Source organism: Megascapheus bottae, chromosome 26, assembly GCF_031878675.1.
Source record: "Megascapheus bottae isolate mThoBot1 chromosome 26, mThoBot2.hap1, whole genome shotgun sequence".
NCBI classification, from domain to species: domain Eukaryota; kingdom Metazoa; phylum Chordata; class Mammalia; order Rodentia; family Geomyidae; genus Megascapheus; species Megascapheus bottae.
The window spans coordinates 12,477,808-12,497,950 of record NC_143534.1 but is presented as its reverse complement, the minus strand read 5'-3'; the positions used below and the strand labels follow the sequence as shown (position 1 = coordinate 12,497,950).

The following is a 20,143-nucleotide window of genomic DNA, read 5'->3' as shown; positions in this document are numbered from 1 at the left end:
TGTTTATCTCATTTCTTCCTTTCCCTTGAGAGCTCTGGAAAGGTAACAATAAGAAGAAATAGCTATTTACTTCTGATTGGGGGTAGAAACACTACAAAACAAAAAAAAACCTAGATAAAATTTTGCCTTTGTGAATCTGTGGACAAAAAAGATTCAGAATTTTCTTTTTTTCATAGAATGCTATAAATCATAGCATTCTGCCAGTTTAAGAAATCAAGTAATATCATCCAAACAAAAAAAATTAAATAAATTACCTCAGAGAAGAAAATAATCTTTCCTTGATCAAGTCAATTGCTGTATTTTCCAAAACATTCCAAGATATATTTTATTCTTTGATTTTCAATGAAATTAGTACTAACAGACTATTACTAAAACCTCAAGAATATTATATTAATCAGCTTAGGAAGGTATAAAACCAATGACAATTTAATAAAACCCTGTAGTAAACCAAGGGTGGCATTATTTGAGAGAAGGTTGAAGTGTCCATGTAGTAGATATTGTTTTGCAAGATGTTTTCCATATCCAAGAGATGTAGACTGGAAATCATACTTTGAACTGTTAAAACAAAACTAAACAATTAATGTAGGGGCTGGGAGTTCGACCTAGTGGTAGAGTGCTTGCCTAGCATGCATGAAGACCCAGGTTTGATCTCCTGGTACCACATACATAGAAAAAGCTGGAAGTGGTGCTGTGGCTCAAGTGGTCACTCTAGCCTTGAGAAAGCCAAAGGACAGTGCTCAAGCCCTGAGTTCAAGCCCCAGGACTGGAAAAAAAAATGTAGCATTCAGCCAATTTTTTGGTGAATAAAAAACTTTTAAAGTTTAACTTGTTGGTTATTTAGATTTAAATAAACATTTATGAAAAATAGGGAAAAAAGAAGGGAAATAACACTTTAATTTTTTTTTTTTTGCCAGTCCTGTGGCTTGAACTCGGGGCCTGGGCACTGTCCTTGAGCTTTCTCAAAGCTAGCACTCTACCACTCTACCACTTGAGCCACCACTTCTGGCCTTTTCTGTTTATGTGGTACTGAGGAATCTAACGCAGGGCTTCATGCATGCTAGGCAAGCACTCTACTATTAGGCCACACTCCCAGGCCACTTTTATTTTTTCTTTTTACATAAAATTTAGTCCCCTTCTTTGTGAATGAAAAGTCTAGTCAATATTTGATTCATTTTCTTGTTTACAACAAACCCAGACTAGCTTTCTAGTCATATTCATGTGTCAGAGAGGGTAATAATTATAACGACTGGATGTTTAAAATTGTTTAGGAACCTCTTCCTTTCCTTGGATCCCTGAACTTCTTATTGTCCTCCCAATATTTCCTTACAACAATATAAATGGCAACTGGCCTGGTGCAGTGGCTCACTCCTCTAATCTAGCTACTCAGCAGGCTGAGATCTGAGGATCAAGGTTCAAAGGCAGCCCAGGCACAAAAAGACCTGAGACTCTAATCTCCAATTAACCTCTAGAAAACGGGAAGTGGGGCTTGGCTCAAGGGTAGAGCGGTTGGAAGAGCTCAGGGACAGCACCCAGGCCAACTTCAAGCCCTGTCACACACACACAAACACACACACACACAAACACACACACACATACACACACACACACACACACCAATATAAATGGCAATTGGTCTTAGGTAAATGTTTTAATTTCATTCTTTCACATTCATGTTGGTGATGCACCAAACCTGTGAAGGTTTACAGAGTAACTGCTCCTGAAATCTCTATGGGTGTCATTGGCAATGACCACAGATTCAGACGTCACCCGAGACTCTGCAGCAAGACCACATGTGTAGATGGTCTGTAGAACATGGTCCTTACAAATGTACGCTGGGAGTTCTGAGCCACTCCCCTGTCTCCCATCTTCACAGACATATGATGGCACAAACTTAAGAAACACCCGCCTGACCCGAGTGTGTGGGAGAGAGCAGCCACCGTTGTCTGTCACCTCCTCAGGAAACACCTTGCTTGTCAGATTCCAGTCCGGCACTTCCAGAGCAAGCAAGGGCTTCCGTGCTCAATTCCAGCAAGGCAAGTATTCTGTGGGTCTCCTGTATGCACTGTCTTCTGGGTGGTAAAAATAAAATGGGAGAGATCTATAGTAACTCATCAGAGCTTCCTACTGACCTTGCAAGAGTTTAAAGGCAAGGAGAGATCTGTGATTTATCTTGTCCCAGCTACAGTATTGATATGCTTGAGTTATCTTTGTCTGACTCAGATGATGCTGAACTCTTAGCGCCTGCTTATCTCCCAGCACTATGTATTCTCTGCAGAGTAAGACTGTGAAGTCTTTCTAAGACTACAGACGTTATAACAAAGTTCAATCTATACCTGTTTAAGGCGTTGCCACAAAAAGAGATAAGCCACAATAAGTCACAAGTCTTGTGTATAATAGAGTCCAGTTAGAGTTCCCATATTGTGATCTCTCTCCTTTCTGAATCCTGTCATTGTCTAGTGAAGGTGTCAGGGTTGTTTTGCTTGTTTTTGTTCTGAAGTCACTGCTTCTTGGTTTTCCTTCCAGGCTTTTCCCTCCATTGTCTTTTCCCCTTGCTTTCTTAGTCACCTTCAAAAGTCCTACTCCTATTATGCTCCACAGAGCTTTAAGTTTCTCTGATGAGGTGCAGTTTCCTTATAAGGCTTTGTCCACATGAGTATTTAGTTTTCTGATAAACTGATTATCCCTGTCTCAGAATTTATGACTGCACCAAGTAAGGGAGTCCAGGCTAGAGTTTTGTTTGAATGCAGAACCACTTAATCTTTTGTCCTAGGCCACTGCCTGACTTCCTGAGTAGTATATTTGTTGAAATGTACTGAATTTTAATAAATATTCCTGTGTTGTAAATATTTAGCATTGTAAATGTGAAGTGTTTCCCATGTTCTACTGGTTTATATGCAGCTTCTTCAACACAGAACTTCCCTAGATGCATTTAATAAATAAGCAGAAATCAGTTACGTTTTCATTCATCAAGTAATTTTAATACAGACAGTAGAAATGGCCAGCCTATGACATGTGTGTTTGTGCTTCCAGTCTGTGGCGGCTACTTCCTTGTGGATTCTTCTGGTACTATTTCCTCTCCATTCTTCCCCAACACGTATCCCAGTAACGCGAGGTGCAACTGGATACTTCAAGCTCAACCTCCTTGTAAGTAAAAAAAAAGAAAGGCAAAAGCATCATCATAATAAATAAATACATAGAAAGAGAAAAGAACCCTGGACCCATGGTGTCAGAGGGATAGTCCATGAGCAATTCCCATCTCCTCAAGTCAACCCTCCTGTTCTTTTCAAAGTCTCAACTCCTCATAGACAGGAGAAAAATATGTCATCTAGTAATTTTTTAACTGTTTTATCTTCATTTAAAATACTTAACAAAATTTTAGCAAGGCTTACTAAACCCTCCACAACCAATCTATATAACCATACTGTCTTGACAGGCATGCGAGACTGAAGATAAGGCACAATAATCAATACATAAATGGTTTTTGGCATGTGTGCCTTGGGTGTAGTAGATGCTGAAGACAGTTGCTGACAAAAAAAGAAAAAAAATGACAGAATCTCTCAACCTGAAAATACAATGCCTAAAGTCTGTTGATCGCTAATCAATGTGGAAGCTAATTATAAAACCTGGCCTTACTTGCAATGCATGTGTATTAAAAAAATCCCAGCCCAGCCCTGCTCCCAGCACTCAATAAGTATCTATTGGATTTCTTCTTTGGAATCCTTGAATCCTGTTTTCTGACCTAGTTTCTGACCTGTCTTTGTTTTTAAAGGAGTCACATTTTAGTGGCTGAGAAAATGAGGGATCAACCTCTATGGAACCCTTGAGGCATTCTGAGTCTTGGTTCATTCTTGAGCTTTTGAAATTGTCAGGAAAACTATGATTTCAGGTGTGACGTAGACAAGTCCTCCAGTCCACTCTACCAACAAGTTTATAATCAAGTCACTTTGGATAATCAAGCCCAGTATAAAATAATTCACAAAAGGAAGAGTAAGATGAGTGCTATCTTTGTTGACATGTCTGATGGGGGAAATAAGTATACCTTAGCTAACTGCAGAAGGTTAGGATAGAGGCCTAATAAACCATCCTCAAAGAAACGCCTAGCCTGTGCTTAACAGTTTTGTGCCTAACTGCTCTAAGAACTGAACCTGGAAGAGATCCTGCTCTGAAGATTAGGGACCTTGGAAGAATAACAAAAGGAAAATGGACTCAGGCACTTAGTGTTCTGCAAGGGATTCAAAGCTTTCCTGAAAAAATGAACAAACCTCTAGGGCAATGACCCAAAAACAAAACCTCAAGGCCTTGGGGATGTTTGTACTAGGCAAAGACTTATCAACAATTTCAAGGAAAGAATCCAAATTTAGGAAACTCTTCCACTGATGAAAATGCTTACAACAGGAGCACAGAAATGGCTGATTAAAAAAAAATATATAGCCATTTCCAGCATTGTTCATAATCCCGGGAATGATGCCCCAACCGTCTTGTTTTTTCACTGGTCTAGCCTCTCAGATTCTACAGGCATTTCTTTTTAACTGCTTCTGTTTACCCTTCAAAGGGGATCCTTTAGCACAGAAGTTGTGGCTTTCCTTTTTTTTTTTTTTATTTTAAATCCCATTCAGCCCCTGGGCAAGTCTACCTTCCTTCCCTATTAGTAAGCCCTTCTCTGAAATATCACATGCAAAAATCTCTTCCCTTTGTTTTGTTAGCCAGTGCTTTATGAAATAATCTCCTCTTCTGTGTGTTTTTTTTTCCTTGCAGTTAATCATATTACTGTCTCCTTTATCTATTTTGGACTTGAAAGCAGTCAGAACTGTACTCACGACTATCTAGAAATTTTTGATGGCAACTCCAACCATGCACCCTTCCGAGGTACTCTTCCCCATCCCCCACCCCTGCACTCATTCCCATTTTTGTTTGTGTGCTAGTTAGGTATCTACATGTTTATACACTATCATTCAATGTTAGAACATTTCCCATAAATAGGAACCACTGCATAAACCAAGTAGAGGTAATTGGAAAGTAAGAAAGGAGGATTTCATGTGGAGTTCAAGGAACTCAGCTTGTTTCCTTTTCTATGTGTGTATCTTTTTAAATATTAAAAAAAAATCACAGCTCTGAGACAGTCCTGAATGAAGTCTATTCCAATATAAAATAGAATTCCAATGTCAAATATTTCAGGTCAATATTTGCCTGGAATCCTTATGTTGAAATTGAATGTACTTTTCTTTGCTCTCAGTGGAAACAAAACAAAAAGGTTTAATTAACTTATAAAATTTATTGTTTTGTTTTCATGTTATCTCAGTAAAATTAGAGCATATTCCTATTTTCTAAAATGTCTTCAAAGGAAAGAATCCCAGGTCATTTAAACTTTCTCTATTAGCATTTCCTATTTTTTAAATAAGTTTTGTCACATAAGCTTCTCATGTAGCCTTTGATTGTCAAGCTCTAGTTGCTTGTATTTAGAGTTCATTTTTCATTCTCAGGAATTCTCAGGATTTCTAATTTCAATGGCCGTTCATGCACTGATTTCTCCAGTATGCTCAAGTCCCTTGTCATTTCTAGTAAAGATGTGTTTTCAGTCTCCTTCCCTCTCCCTAATTCTGTCTTTACTCTATAGGCCGATACTGTGGCAGCTCCATTCCCCATCCCATCACATCTTTTGGCAGTGCCTTGGCACTGAGATTTGTCTCTGATTTGGGATTGAATGGTGATGGTTTCCAGCTTTCATATACACCGTCAACATCAGGTAAGAAACTTTAGCAAGCCTTGGCTTCTTCCATCCAGGCCTCTGTGATGTGCGAAGGCTGGATCTGTGTATGGATGGGGATGACAGGATGGACGTATTGAAGGGTGTGAGGGGAGAAAGGTGCCATTCAAAACTGAGCATCTTGGACGCAGATGCTGTTTTCACAGGCTTCTCCCTCATTAGAAATAAAAATACCCAAGAGCCCAAGGATGCCTGGATGGCGCCTAGCAGATGTATTTTGGTGCTATCCTGAGAGGGAAAGGCTGCAAACAGCTTTTCTTTCAACTCAGAATTGCAGATGATGCTGGTTAGGAAACAGAGAATTTCCAGAATTAAAAACAAGGTTGTTTTTTTTTTTATCACCCAAACTTATAGAAACTTATAGTTAGTTCACAGGCAAAAAAAAAAAAAAGGCTTAGAAAAGACACTGTGTGAATTCTCTTTGGTTCACCAGACAGAGTGGCTTCAGGCTTTCAGGTTTTGTAATCTCTCCCTCATTCTGTAGCATGGATTTTTGAAAACGCAGATGGAAATGCTATGCCATTGATGGAGATGGAAATATTACGTCCTTCAATGCTGAGAATGGCTATAATGGTATTGGCTTACAATGCCTCAACTTTGTTCTTTGTTCTGACACTCTCTTTTATTTCTCTCTCTCTCTTTTTTTCCAGCTTGTGGTGGAACCTTGAACATGCGTGAAGGCATTTTCGACAGCCCTGGCTACCCAGACGTTTATCCCCCTAATGTGGAATGTGTCTGGTCCATTGTCAGTTCCCCTGGCAACCAGCTGCAGCTGTCCTTCATGTAAATATTTTTTTGATGGTGTATTGTTTCAGGACTGATAAATCTGGAGGAAGGAAGTGCTGTTAGTAATAGCATAGAGAGTTAACTACACGTGTGCCCAAACAACTGTTAGAGAAAAAAACGTGGTGGGAGCTTTGGGACGTGTCTCTCCAAATTTCCTGCTTTGGTCAGAGTCTGGGTTATAAATACCACTGAAATGCTCTCAAAAATGATTTTAGAAGCTGGGCAGTGGTGGATCATGCCTGTAACCCCAACTACTCAGGAGGTTGAGGTCTGAGCATCCTGGTTTGAAGCCAGCTAGGGCAGCAAAATCCCCATGAGACTTGTTGCCAATTAACCATTGGAAAACTGGAAGTGGCACTGTGGCTCAAAGTGGTAGAGCACTAGCCTTGAGCAAAACAGCTCAGGGACAGAGCCCAGGCCCTGAGTTGAAGCCCTACCACCCACCCCCCTCCAAAAAATTGTTTTAGAATCTGACTTCGTTTTCCCTGACATATGTTCTTGAGCTCTTGGTGAGTAAATTTATGGGCAGTCATTCAGAGTTCTTCTAGAGTACCTCAAAACAGAGAACCTCATGCTAAATTAAACACCCTTTACCCTTTGCCCGAGTTAGGGGCTTTCTTTCTCCAGTCACAGGAATGATTTTTGGAAGTATTTTGAACATAGAAGTTGATGTGTTGAACTAAAACACTTTCTGAACATAGACTACAGATCCTATTACATTCCAAAGTAGATTGAAATTGAAGGTAAAGGACAATGAAAGTATCTCCAAGCAGTAGATTTGAAAAGCCCACCATCCAGGATGGGACTTTTTCATCTTCAATAGAGAGGTACAGGTGCCACAAGTATGGACTAGTGGTAGAGTGCTTGCCTAGCATGCTCAGAGCCATAGGTTCAATTCCTTCATACCCCATGCAGAGAAAAAAGCTAGAAGTGGTGCTGTGGCTCAAATGGTAAAGTGCTAGCTTTAGAAAGCTCAAGAAGTGTTCAAAGCCCTGAGTTCAAGCTCAAGGACTGGCAAAAAAAAAATACTTGTGACACACTGCCTTGGTAATGGGTATTTGACCAATACGGAATAATGATACATCTATATTCCAATTGACATGTTTAATTCAAAAGTAATGTACTATATTATATTACACATTAATGGGCTATATTGGAATAGCTAATTCTGTTTTGAAGAAAGTAGAAATAACAATATTGATAGAGGAGGCTTATCTTGACATTATCCTATTTATTCAAGTCTGGCTCTTCCTTCTGAACATGCCAGTCTGTGCATCAAGAGCTAATTGAAAATATGAATGATTCTATTTGTAGAGTAAAGCTCAAATATTTCAATGTGTTTCTTTGATCCATCAACAAGACAATGCCCCTGCAAGGTGAGGTGTCATTGCCTTAAGTCAAAAAGGCATTTTGCATGCCCAAAAGGCAATTCATGATGAAAGCTTCAGTGTTAGTATGAAGGAAGTTTGGCAGTATTTTTGTCCTCATTAGCACCACACAATTCCTAATGGGAACAAGCTATGAACTGAGTTCTTACCTAACATAGGTTGTTTTATTTAAAATAAATACTTGTCAAGACCATACAATGTGATTCACTTAGGTCTTATGCTGCTATTACTAGATGATTTGTATGTAATCATTGTCTTTGTGACAGGATCCAACATCTTTCATTCCCTTACTAGTGCTCTTAACTGGCCAGATAAAAGAGCTTCCTGTTTGGTCTTTTTCCTCTGGTCAGGTCTTTTACTTCCTGGTCTTTCTTACATTCATATTATTGACCACTACACCGGTTGTCAGAAACCTGGGTTATGCACTGGAAATATTCTAGTTTTTGGTAGACATAGTGATGCATACCCGTAATCCCAGCAACCCTGGAAGTGGAGGTAGAAGGATCATGGTCTGAGGCTGGCCTCAGAGCAAAAGCACAAGGATTTCTCCAAAAATAATGAAAAGCCAAAAAGAACTTGGAGCTAAGGCTCAGGTAGTAGAGCATCTGCCTTGAAAGAACAAAGCCATGAGTTCAAACTTGGAAATTAATTAATTAGTAAAGATTCTAGGTCTTGGCCAATTAGTGATCAATCAAGGTCATGAAGTTCTTTAACTGAACCCTCAATGGATGCATTTCATTCACAGGAGAACTTAAAAAACAAACAAACAAAAAAAACCCTCTTAATCCTAACTTGACAGTTAGGATTAAAGATGTCAAAGTAAAATGTGTAGCACAAGACACTTGGATTTCTCAGACTTCGCTATTTCTAACAAATTTTCTGTGATACATCACATACAAATCCAAACGGACATTAGCCTCTCCTCCCAGAGAGGGAGTACAGTGCTAAACACTGAAAGCAAGTTTCCTTCTTTCTAACTGATTCATAGATGTTAAGGCATAGTTACTGTATTGGAACATTGTAGTGGCTTGACTGTTCTTTCCCTCCTCTGTGAGAAGCTGACTTTAACTATTTTGTGTTATTGCTCGTCTCATGTTTTACTGTTAAAATGAGTCTTATAGAACATATGATGCTTCTTTTCTTGTGGATGAGGGACAGGATTTTGAGTTATTTTTGCCTTGGTTTAAATGGTTTCCAGATGGGTGCTTAGGCATTTCCCTGGGGCATGAGAGAAGCAGAGGAGAAGCATGAGTCACTCATTCCTAGTTCTAAAACACAGGGTTTGCCTTGTGGATACTGTAGTTGTAAGTCTCAATAGGGAGAAAACTGGAGATGGTAACATATGGTGGAATTTGCAACCAAATAGAGAGGAAATAGAAGACTCAAGGGGATTAAAAAATATATTTAACAGAATCAGCAGAAATTCTACTTTGGGCTAGCAGAGTGCTTTTACAAATTGATGGGTTTGGGCTCTGAAGTGAAATGAGATAATGGGAAACAGAAATGTATTATTTTTGTTTCAGACTGTATTTTTATTAGCATAGTTTAACCAGGAGGGTAAATTTGATTATAAAGTGTGCCAGCTTAAAACAAAGACTTCCAAGAATTATAAAGCTTTTCTAAGTTTATTCTGATAGTGTGTTGCAATAATTACTAAAACAATGTCATCTCTACCTTTAGCCATCAGTTATAGTCTGGAACTTAGGAAAGATTTTGCCATCTTCTGAACCAATGTCTAGAACACTAACTTATGTTTTGGTGCATGCACGGATCTGACTAGCACTTATCTTCTGCTTCATCTACTCCATCTAGTATTCACCTACTGGGTATAGAGTTGATTTCATGTAATTCTCCTTTAGAGGAAAACAATATGCCTTTCTTCCCATTTTGTTTTCTGAGAAACAGAAGAAGACAATTGTAGCATATTTCATATTGTCAGTAATAAAATGGAACCATGTTAAAGAGGGATTCAGATTAATTTCTTGCCAAAAATGGTTGTAGTTATAACCCTTGTATTATAAGGCATCAGATCATCAACACAGTGAGGCAACATAGTTTATGTTCCCTGACTTTTCCAGCTTCTTGACTATTAAGCTTGCTGATAAAACTACATCTAGAATAATGTCCAGGTGGTCTGAGCCAAACATCCCACCGTGATGGTCTCAGAAGAGCAACAACTCTCCGTTCTTCTGCCTAGAGACCCAGCAATGCTGGTGTCTGCTTTCGTGAGAAGCTAGGAATAGAATACAGCAACCAATTTGCTCCTGTGTCATCAGTATGTGCCCTCTAGACTTATTCCATAGATGCTTGAGGTGGCTGGAGGCTTCAGGCTTGCCGTCCCTCAGGATCATAATACAATGAATTCGATAAGGCCAGGCAGCGCTGTCCTCACCATAGCAGTCAGTCATAGCACATTTCATCTGACCATTTACTGAAAGATAGAATGAAAGAGAAGGACTGTTTGTGTCCTGGAAATGTGCTTATGATTTCCTTCCTTACAATAAGTTTTAGACCATATTTTCCTTTCTTTCTCTGTGTGTGTGTGAATGTGAGTGTGTGTTTGTGTTAAAGGAAAATCTCCCTCTATCTTTCTATCTATATGTTTGTCTGTCTATTCATCTATCCATCTATCCTTCTATCTGTCTATTTGTCTGTCTGTCTGTCTATTTTGGTGGTACTAGTGTTGATCTCAGAGCATTGCTCTTGCTAGGAAGAAATTTTACTGCACTCTCAAACTTTTTGCTCTGGTTATCATTCAGATAAGGTCCTCAGACTGCTTTCCACATAGCTAGAACTAAAGGAATGTGCCACCATGTCCCATTTTAGTTTGGGGTAGGGTTCCACTAACATTTGCCTCTTGTTTGGCCTCAAATCTCAGTTCTTCTGACCTCTTCCTCCTCCCAAGTAGTTAGCTGTATGACAGGAAGAAACCACCAGGCTTTGTCCTAAAAATTCACTAAACATCATGGGGCAGCAAAAGAATCCTAAACAAGTTACCTTTATCTTCTTATCAAAGAAGTGATCCATGTTTTAAATGTCATGTGCATCCTCTCTTTACACTTTTACTGTGTGCACATGCCTGTCTCAGGGTATTGGGTTTGCCAGTTAAATTATCCACGTTTTACTTTTGTGTTACAAGAGTTATTTCATACTCCAGATATTAGAACTGTCTTGTGTTTGTATTTTTCTTGAATAAATAACCAGGAGTAGGGGTTCTTGAATAACTTAGTATGTATTTAATTTTGTAAAAAGTATTCAAAGTGCTTCAGCAGAATGTAGCCCAGCAGGAATTTACCAAATTTCCAGCGTATCTGTATTCTCATCAACCTTTGTCTAGTCACTCTTTTCTTCAGCCATTGTGATAGAGGTGAACTCATATCTTCTTGTGATATTTGTTTTGCATGACTCAGAAGTCTACTCCCTTTTCTCATTCTCACTGGATATTCATTTACCATCTTTTATGAATGTCTGCTCCAGTGTTGTCCACTTTTAATTTGCTTACTTCATCACTATAGGAATACTTTTTCTATTCTAGCTTTGAGTACCTTTTAAATACAGTTACCTCCCCTCACCCTGACTCTGTGTTGTTTATTGTCTAGACATTGGCTTAGTTATATCTTTAATGAGGAAGATTTAAATATTTTTGATGAAATTAGATTTATTAATTCTTTGTTTTACATTTATTGCATTCTATCAGAGAAATATTTGCCTATCTCTAAGTTCCAAAAGAATTTTATTTTTGTGATATTGAAGCAGGACATTAGAAAGTTCTAGGCCAGCCTGGACCTTGTTTTTTTTTTTTTTAATTTTAAGTAGACATGTTAAAAGCAGTATATGAGTGTAATTCAGAAGAACCCCTAAATATATTGTTTTAATCCCTGTAATATTTTTTTCTCTCCAAATCAGTTCTTTCCAGCTGGAGGACTCTCGCAACTGTAACAAAGACTTTTTGGAGATCCGGGAAGGAAATGCTACAGGTCCCTTGGTGGGTCGTTTCTGTGGAAGCTCTCTGCCTCAGAATTACTCATCCATCACTGCACATATTCTGTGGGTCAGATTCGTCTCTGATGGCTCTGGCAGTGGTACAGGCTTCCAGGCTGGCTTTGCTAAGAGTGAGTTGGTTCAGTATTGCATTACAAAAGAATCATTCTAAACTCTCTACCCTTCTTCCGTCTTGACTTTGTGAAATTATTTGATAAAGTACTGAAAAACTAAATTATATATGACTGTCTAATGAAGAGCAAGGAAAAGCATTACCAGTAGTTCTACTATTTTTAAGCTGCACTTCCTACCTAATGTTAAATTGAGTTTTTATGATATTGTACTAATCTAGTCCACAGTCCTGTCAAAAGTGTTTTATTTGATCATATAAATTCCATATTTTTCAATTAAAGGCATTTGTTATGAGAGTTGACCTAATACTCAACCCCACTAATTTTTATTTGTTTTTATGACCCTCCTCTGGAGGTACTGCCAGGCAGAGGCTCTCTCCTGCAGCCATTTTTGTGCTGGTTGTTTTCAAGATAATTTACCATACTGGAGAGAGGGCTATCTGTCTGTATTTGATTTATCATTGTAGCCAGGATAGCAGGCACATGCTACCAGGCCAAAACTCTGGATTAGAAAGAGCCTGGCAAACCTTTTGCCCAGACTATCCTCTAACCACAAGCTGCTCAGTCTCATCAGTATGTTGATTATATAGGATTATTATTATTTTTTGGTTGGTCGCGGGACTTGAACTCTGGGCCTGGGTGTTATCCTTGAGCCCTTCAGCTCAAGGCTACCACTCTACCCCTTGAGCCACAGTGCTTTCTGGTGGTTAATTGGAGATGAGTCTCATGGACTTTAGTGCCTGGGCTGGCTTTGAACCGTGATCCTCAGATCTCAGCCTCCTGAGTAGCTAGGATTACAGGTGTGAGCCACCATGCTCGGCTTATAGGATTATTCTTTAACTTTACTTTTATATAATTGACTATTCTATATGTCCACTTTTTTTTATTGGGGAATTTTTAAAGAATAAGGAACAGTTGAGGGCAAAAAACCAAGGTGTTAAGAGAAATAAATTTTCCTTTTTGTAAAACCAAGTGAAATAGGCAAATTAAGAAGGGGAACAATGCTCCCCACTCCTTCTCATGCCCTGTGGGGACTGGGAACCCTTTTCACACGGAACATTTCCACCTCTTAGTATACCATGCAACCATGTAATGTGATGGCATTCCATTCACAAAATCACCCTTCTCCTGGGAATCAACAGTCAAACAAGTAACAGTATGTCTTTCAGTTGTCAGAAAAATAATCAATGTCAGTTAAAATGCACACCTTTTTCAACATCTTTTGTCTTTTGTTTTGTTTTATTTTATTTTCTCATTTTAAAGCTCTAGTCTAAGTAAACCTGACTTACTCCTCTATTTCCCTCCTAGTATTTGGCAATAATAATATTGTGGGAAGTCATGGTAAAATTGCCTCTCCCTTCTGGCCGGGAAATTACCCCCATAACTCTGATTACAAATGGACAGTAAATGTGAACACATCTCAAGTTATCCATGGCAGGATCTTAGAGCTGGACATTGAATCAACACAGAACTGCTATTACGACTTCTTAAGGGTAAGTAGTAGGGCAATCTGGTGTTTATAAATGTCTATCCATTCTCATTGACAAAAGTAAATCCAAATTAATACTTATTCAAACAAGTGAAATCATAATTACCACCTCACCTTTACTTGTATAAAGAGAATTCCACTATTGTATTTATCATGTTCTATTCTATATTGAACAACTTTAGAGCACAATTATAATTTACCCATTGACATGTTAAAATATGCTTGTGTGTCATTTATTTTGTCTCACATCCAATTGCCCTGATGGTTTTTATGTTGAAAAAAAAAATCCTTTAAGATGCCCATTAAAATAAGTAAAAAACAGGCCAATCACTGGTAGCTTACACCTGAAATTCTAGTTATTCAGGAGGCTAAGATGGAAAAATCTGTGGTACTCCATCATCAGAAAGGGCTAGATGAGAGTTCACGTGGTGGATAGAGTATTAGCCAATCAAATGCAAGAGCTTAATTTCAAACCCCAGTATTGCCAAACACACACACACACACACACACACACACACACACACACACGCACGTGAAACATGCCATATACTATGCTCATATTGAATACTGTGTACTGTATTGGATCCCTGATGGATGGGATACTATCTTATTCCTATTGGATATGCAGTGTCTTGCATAACTCCAAAATATAATAGAACCTCAAAATATATGAAAATAATTGTGGGATAATGGCCCCTACCCTGGGGAGAGCAGGGAAAGAGGTTCAGTCAAGGATTTATAGTACCATTTAGAAGTGAAATTATTGCCTGTATTTTGGAAACTACCACATAACGTATTTCTAAACAGTAGTTTGGATATTTAAAACCAAATGCGAGAGATTTATTGAATGATTTGAATACATGGAGCCCTCCTTCACACGAGTTTTTGCTTTTCTTCCTAATTCCTTTCTTTGAGGCCCCCAAACATTATTGAGTACTGTTGGGGAACTATGCTAGTTTCTAGTTTACTTTTTTTTAGCCCAGAAATTTTACTGCAAAATCATCTAATAAGTTGTATCCATTAGAGCATCTTATTAATGTAATTCTGTCAAAAAGCTGTTAATATTTTTAAGCACCTTGCATTATTTGTAATTAGATTTTATATTTGATGGCATTTTCTGTTTTAAACTGAAATTAAATGTTTACATGTTGATCCCCCACCCCCATTCTCATAAAAACTGTAATAGCGTAAGGTATCTTTTTGTTTTAATTTTTTTCACAAGGAAACCTAGAAGCACTTTCTTAATTACGAATGCTCGATCTTCTGTCCTTTTCATGCAGCTTTACGATGGGGTGGATGTTCATTCCCGTCTCCTTGGAACTTACTGTGGATCTGAGACTGGATCTTTTAGCACCGGTAGAAATTCTTTGACGGTTTACTTTCATTCTGACTATTCAAAGTCGAGTAAGGGATTCCTTCTGGAGTGGTTTGCAGTGGACCTTCCCAATGGGGTTTTATCTACCATTGCTCCAGGTATGTTCGCTAATGAGTAAGGTGCTTTCAAAGACTGAGAATCCAAAGACCACCATTTTACGAGATTCACTAAAAAATCTAAAGAAGAATAGCCAGAGCCCCAAGCATCATCCTAAGAAAGTCCACATGTCTGGTGTGGGGGGTGAGGGAGAGGTTGTGTATGTGTGTTTGTGTGTGTGCCAATAATAACTTGAATTCAGGGCCAGGCAACTCACTCTTAGCTTCTTACCAATCACTAGTAGTCTCATGGGGCCTGGGTAGACTTCAAACCATGATCCTCAGATCTCGGTCTTCTGAATAGTTAAGATTATAGACTTGAGCCACTGGCACCCAACTATTTAATTTCTTGAAAATGCAGATATTTTATTGTATTTACACATAAATTTGGTATTTGGTATCCACACAAGGTTTACCTTTTATACTTTCCAACAATCATGTAAAGATCTCTCAGAATTTTGTAGTGTAAATACCACAAACGTGTGAACATGTTCATACATACATACACACACACATAAAGGATAAAGCATCAGACAGACGTAACTGGCTTTTGTCTCTAGATTCTCCTTTGTAAAAATACCACACTGAAAGTTTTTATTAAAACCAATAAAGCTTAATATTTCCAAGCATTTCATCAAGGATCATACACAATTATTCCTTATACTTACATGTTTTTTTATTTAATTCAAGATATATTTATTGAGGAGTTATCATTTAGTAAGGGCATTAAGAAAATAAGACAAGATCTCTTCAGGAGCATAAAAGAAATTGCAGAAGACAAAGCCCTCTTACACTGTTTAAATAACAGTAAGTAAATGGTTACTGGCAGCAAATAAGGAAGCCAAGAAAACACCTTTCTTTCACCTGGGTCTAGGCCCATCTACAGGTACAAAGCCAGCCACAATGTGATTCAGGAAATGCACTATCATGCTTCAGGAACAAACCTCGTGACCTAACACAAGATCTCTTTCATGGTAGTTAGCTCAGCTACCTAGGTATCTTCCATCCTCACTGTCTCTCTATAGATCAGGTTCTTGTACTTGACAGACCTAGGACTTTGCCTGTGACCATAATTTGAGCCAAAAGAGCTCAGGAATATCTCAATCTAAAAGTGCTTAGTTGGGCACAATTGCTCACTCCTCTAATCTCAGCTACTTGGGAGTCAAAAATTGGAGGGTTGCAATCCAAGGCCAGTCCAGGCAGAAAGTTAGCGAGATCTTGCTGAAAGTTAGCGAGAACAAGCTGAAAATTGTGGTTCACATAAAATCTGGCCCTGGGCAAAAATATAAGACCTGTTTTGAAAATTAATGACAGGAAAATGTTTTGCCTAGCAAATTAGTAATCAGATAGCAATGCACATATATATTCAGTTCTGTGTTTGATTTTTACTACTTATTATTCTGAGTAAAGTCATTAAATAATTTTTAAAATATGAAAAGAAACAAAGCAAAAATGCTTAAAGTGAAAGAGCGCTAGAGCTCTTATTTAGCAAACATAAAAGGATCCTGAATTCAAACCCTATTATCACAAAACAAACCAATAAACAACCAAAGTGCAACATGCAGAAGTGACATGTCTTTTGTTCATAGTTCAGGGAACCAAAACGAGGCAAAAGCCTGACCCAAACAGAAGAGTATCAGGAAAGGTGATGGCGCCATGCTATGAACTTTCAATTGATCTTTACAATCCAAGTATCACTAGCAGGCTTTTCTAATACCCATGGAGTATCCCTTGTCCAGAATTCTTGAGACCAGAGTTGAGCGTTTTTGAGGATTTGGGAATATTTCAATATTTTTTTAACAACTGAACAATCCTAGTGTAAAAAATACAAATTATTAAATTCCCTGTTGGGGCTCAAAAATATTTTGGTTTTCAGAGCATTTCAAGAGTTCAGATCTTCATATTAGTGATGTGTGATAAACAGTAAGACTGCGCAGAACACCAGATTCCATCATGGAAGCCAATATAAGTACAATGAGAGTCCCCAAAGAGGGGGTCGTTGAGAAAGGAAACAAGGCTGGATGAAGTAATGTCTGAACAGCTCTCATATTTCATGAAAAATATTAATCCACCAAGCCCAGTGAACTCCAAGAAGGATAAACTTAAGAGTTCTATACCTAACTACAAGACTGTCAAAGTTGAACAGAAAAGTTTATCTTGAAAACACCAAAGACCTATGATTTATCATGTAAGAAATTAGCAGTAAGTCACCTTTAACCTTGACTCTCACAAGATAGCAGCTGACTGATCGAACATACTAGATACAATGACTATTATTCAAGAATTCTGTTTTCAGCATCATGACATTCAGACTAATTAAAATCTTCACAGATAAACACAAACTTTAAGAATTCATTGCTCATACATTTGCCTCACAAGAAACACTAAACGGAGGTCTTCAGTCTGAAATGTAAGACTTGAATATCTTTACCACCAATTAGTCAGTAAGGGAGTAGGGGGTGCCTATGTAAGTAAATATAAAATATAGCACAAATGTAGTTTTGTTTGTAAAGTTTCTTCTACCTTCCTGTTATTAAAAGGGAACGCCATAAAGCAACAATTATCAAACTACAACTAGATTTAAAAAGTATTTAAAAAATAAAACCTTTTTCCTGATTCTTTATTGAATATTTCAACTAATAAAATTAGACATTATTTCAAAATCACACAGAGGGAAGTAACATTAGCCATGCTTAGAAAAAAGATGAAGAAATGTGACAAGAAAGTAGACCATGTAATAGTTTTATCTCCATGACACAGGTAGAAAAATCTTTCTGTATGTATTTATTCATGGCTCATTAAAAACCAGCACTCAATAACAAATGGGTTGTACAGCAAAATTTTGGCAAAAAGGTAGAACACAACCTGTTTTTTGTATCCAGAGGTGAAGTATAGAAATGATGGTCCTGTGCTCATTGGCTATGACAAAATACCTATCAGTTTCTTTCAGGAAGTTGTCTCTCTGGTTTTGCTTTTCTTCAAGGTAGCACTGATAGCACGTTAAGGTGGAAATGTTCTGGATCCTTTCCCATTATGGGTGTCTCAAAGATACTGCTTTTCTCTCTCCAGGTTCTTGTGGTGGGTTCATGACCACAGGAGATCAGCCCATGATTTTTTTCTCTCCTGGCTGGCCCGAGAACTACGATAATTACCTGGACTGTACCTGGGTCATCCAAGCTCCTGGCTCTACTGTGGAACTCAACATCCTCTCTCTGGATATTGAGGCTCATTGGACATGTGCATATGATAAACTTGTCATCAGGGATGGTGAGAACCATTTTGAAAACACCTAATTTCTGCTCTGACATACAGCTATGTTCAGTTATTCTCTGACTTGTGGGTCTCCACCATCCATTGTGCATGAAATTCCGTAGATACTGTGATCCTGAAAGCCATCAAATTCCAGAACTGCCACACTTTCTAGACAATATAAGGACAGTGTTACATTGTCTGTTAAGGACATCACATCATTCCTAAAAGAAACAACAAAAAATCTTTTGTGACAGGTCTTAGTAAGGACAGTACTCTGAATTTTCTTTCTTTTAAAAAAAATTTTTTTTTTTTTTGCTAGTCCTGCACCTTGAGCTCAGGGCCTGCTTCCTGTCCCTGGGCTTTCTCAAGGCTAGAGCTCTACCACTTGAGCCTCAGCACCATTTCTGGCTTTTTTCTATGTATGTGATACCAAGGAGTTGAACCTGGGTCCTCATGCATGCTAGGCAAGCACTCTACCACTAGGCCAAACTCTCTGCCCAGTACTCTGAATTTTCAAAGTGTGCTACTTTTATATTCAAATAACAAATCTTGATATTTTATGTCTATGTCTGTAAGATCCACGTGAAAAAGTGTTTATATTTTGAATGTATGTATTTCTCATTGTCTCCTGAACCTGCGGGGGAGAGGGGGTGGTAAAATAGGTAGAATTAAAGGGCAATAATCATTATATATTTCCTCTATATACTAATTTGATGGTGTTATATGATAATGAAGAGTAATGAATAATATTAATGTGTACAAAATTTTGGTTCAGAATTTGCATGGACTGAAATGAAAAGGGTCATAAGGGAAACTAGAACCTCTATTTTAACACATTAGTGTTTGTTTCTCAGTATGACACTCCCTCCACCCATTCCCATCCCTCCACCCCAGTGCTATTAATATCACCTGGAAAACTGCAGATTCTTGGCAAAAACAAAGATACATTTCCTTTGTCGCTCAGGTTGTGAATTCACATTTTACCTCCTAGACTCTTATTCTTTGTCCCCTGACCACCAGTGCAGGGAGGTGAATCAAATGGTGGGTATATTTTATTCCCCTCTATTAGAGACTCACGCCAATCCTATAACCTGATGAGACAATACCCTCTGACCTCCCCATGGTTCCCCATCAGCAAGCAGTTGTAAGCACATTGCTCTGAAACAATGCAAGCTTGTGAATATTAAATTTAAACTTTGCATAGTGAAATAGATCTAACCCCTACACACATATATTAGTGGTCAGAATCAGGGTAAAAGCTTTTAAAAAAGTCTTCAATAGGTAACCATCAGTGAGGTAGAATGTGGTTGTTCTTTTAAAGATCCTAGTCTGTTGATTTTGCTCTATCAGAACTTGGTCTTGGAAGCTTAGATCCATAAAAAGTGGTCTCTTACCTTCGCTGTGAGTGCTTGCGTAAGTCACTGTGTGATCTCAAGTCTGTTTCATCTTTTGTGAGAGAAGAATACTTACCTCATGGGATTTTTGTGTGGTGTTTGGAAAGGAATAAATGCAAAGCCCTAGCAAATCCTTAGCATTTGCAGGTGCAGAGTTCAGATACGTTTCAGTTTTCTTTCCTGCAGGTAGACATGGCTAAGAGGTGTTTATCAGCATCATTTCTCAGATAGGGCAGGACTTGAAAGAATTCACAATAAGGAGTGATTCTTGTAGATTCCTTTTTATCTTTTTATTCACAAACGGTAGATCCCTGAAACCTTCACATCTTCTATATTCATACGATGGTTTATGCCTGTAATACCAGCAGGCTGAGATTTCAAGACCATAGTTAAAAACCAGCCGAGACAGAAAAGTATGTGAGATTTGAATCAACAAAGCCGGAAATGGGGCTATGACCAAAAAAAAAAAAAGGAAAAAAGAAAGAAAG

At 38.2% G+C, this 20,143-nt stretch overlaps 1 protein-coding gene across 1 annotated transcript in view; it reads left to right on the top strand.

Moving 5' to 3' along the window:
• Cubn (cubilin) overlaps window positions 1-20,143 on the top strand; it is a 199,807-nt gene that overhangs the window by 115,568 nt on the left and 64,096 nt on the right. Inside the window, exons 34-42 of the mRNA XM_090318958.1 lie at window positions 1,874-2,033; window positions 3,031-3,144; window positions 4,756-4,866; window positions 5,615-5,743; window positions 6,415-6,547; window positions 11,845-12,050; window positions 13,359-13,543; window positions 14,820-15,012; window positions 18,079-18,276. Of these exons, the coding sequence (XP_090175084.1) occupies window positions 1,874-2,033; window positions 3,031-3,144; window positions 4,756-4,866; window positions 5,615-5,743; window positions 6,415-6,547; window positions 11,845-12,050; window positions 13,359-13,543; window positions 14,820-15,012; window positions 18,079-18,276 (1,429 nt within the window). The remainder of the gene's footprint in view (window positions 1-1,873; window positions 2,034-3,030; window positions 3,145-4,755; window positions 4,867-5,614; window positions 5,744-6,414; window positions 6,548-11,844; window positions 12,051-13,358; window positions 13,544-14,819; window positions 15,013-18,078; window positions 18,277-20,143) is intronic.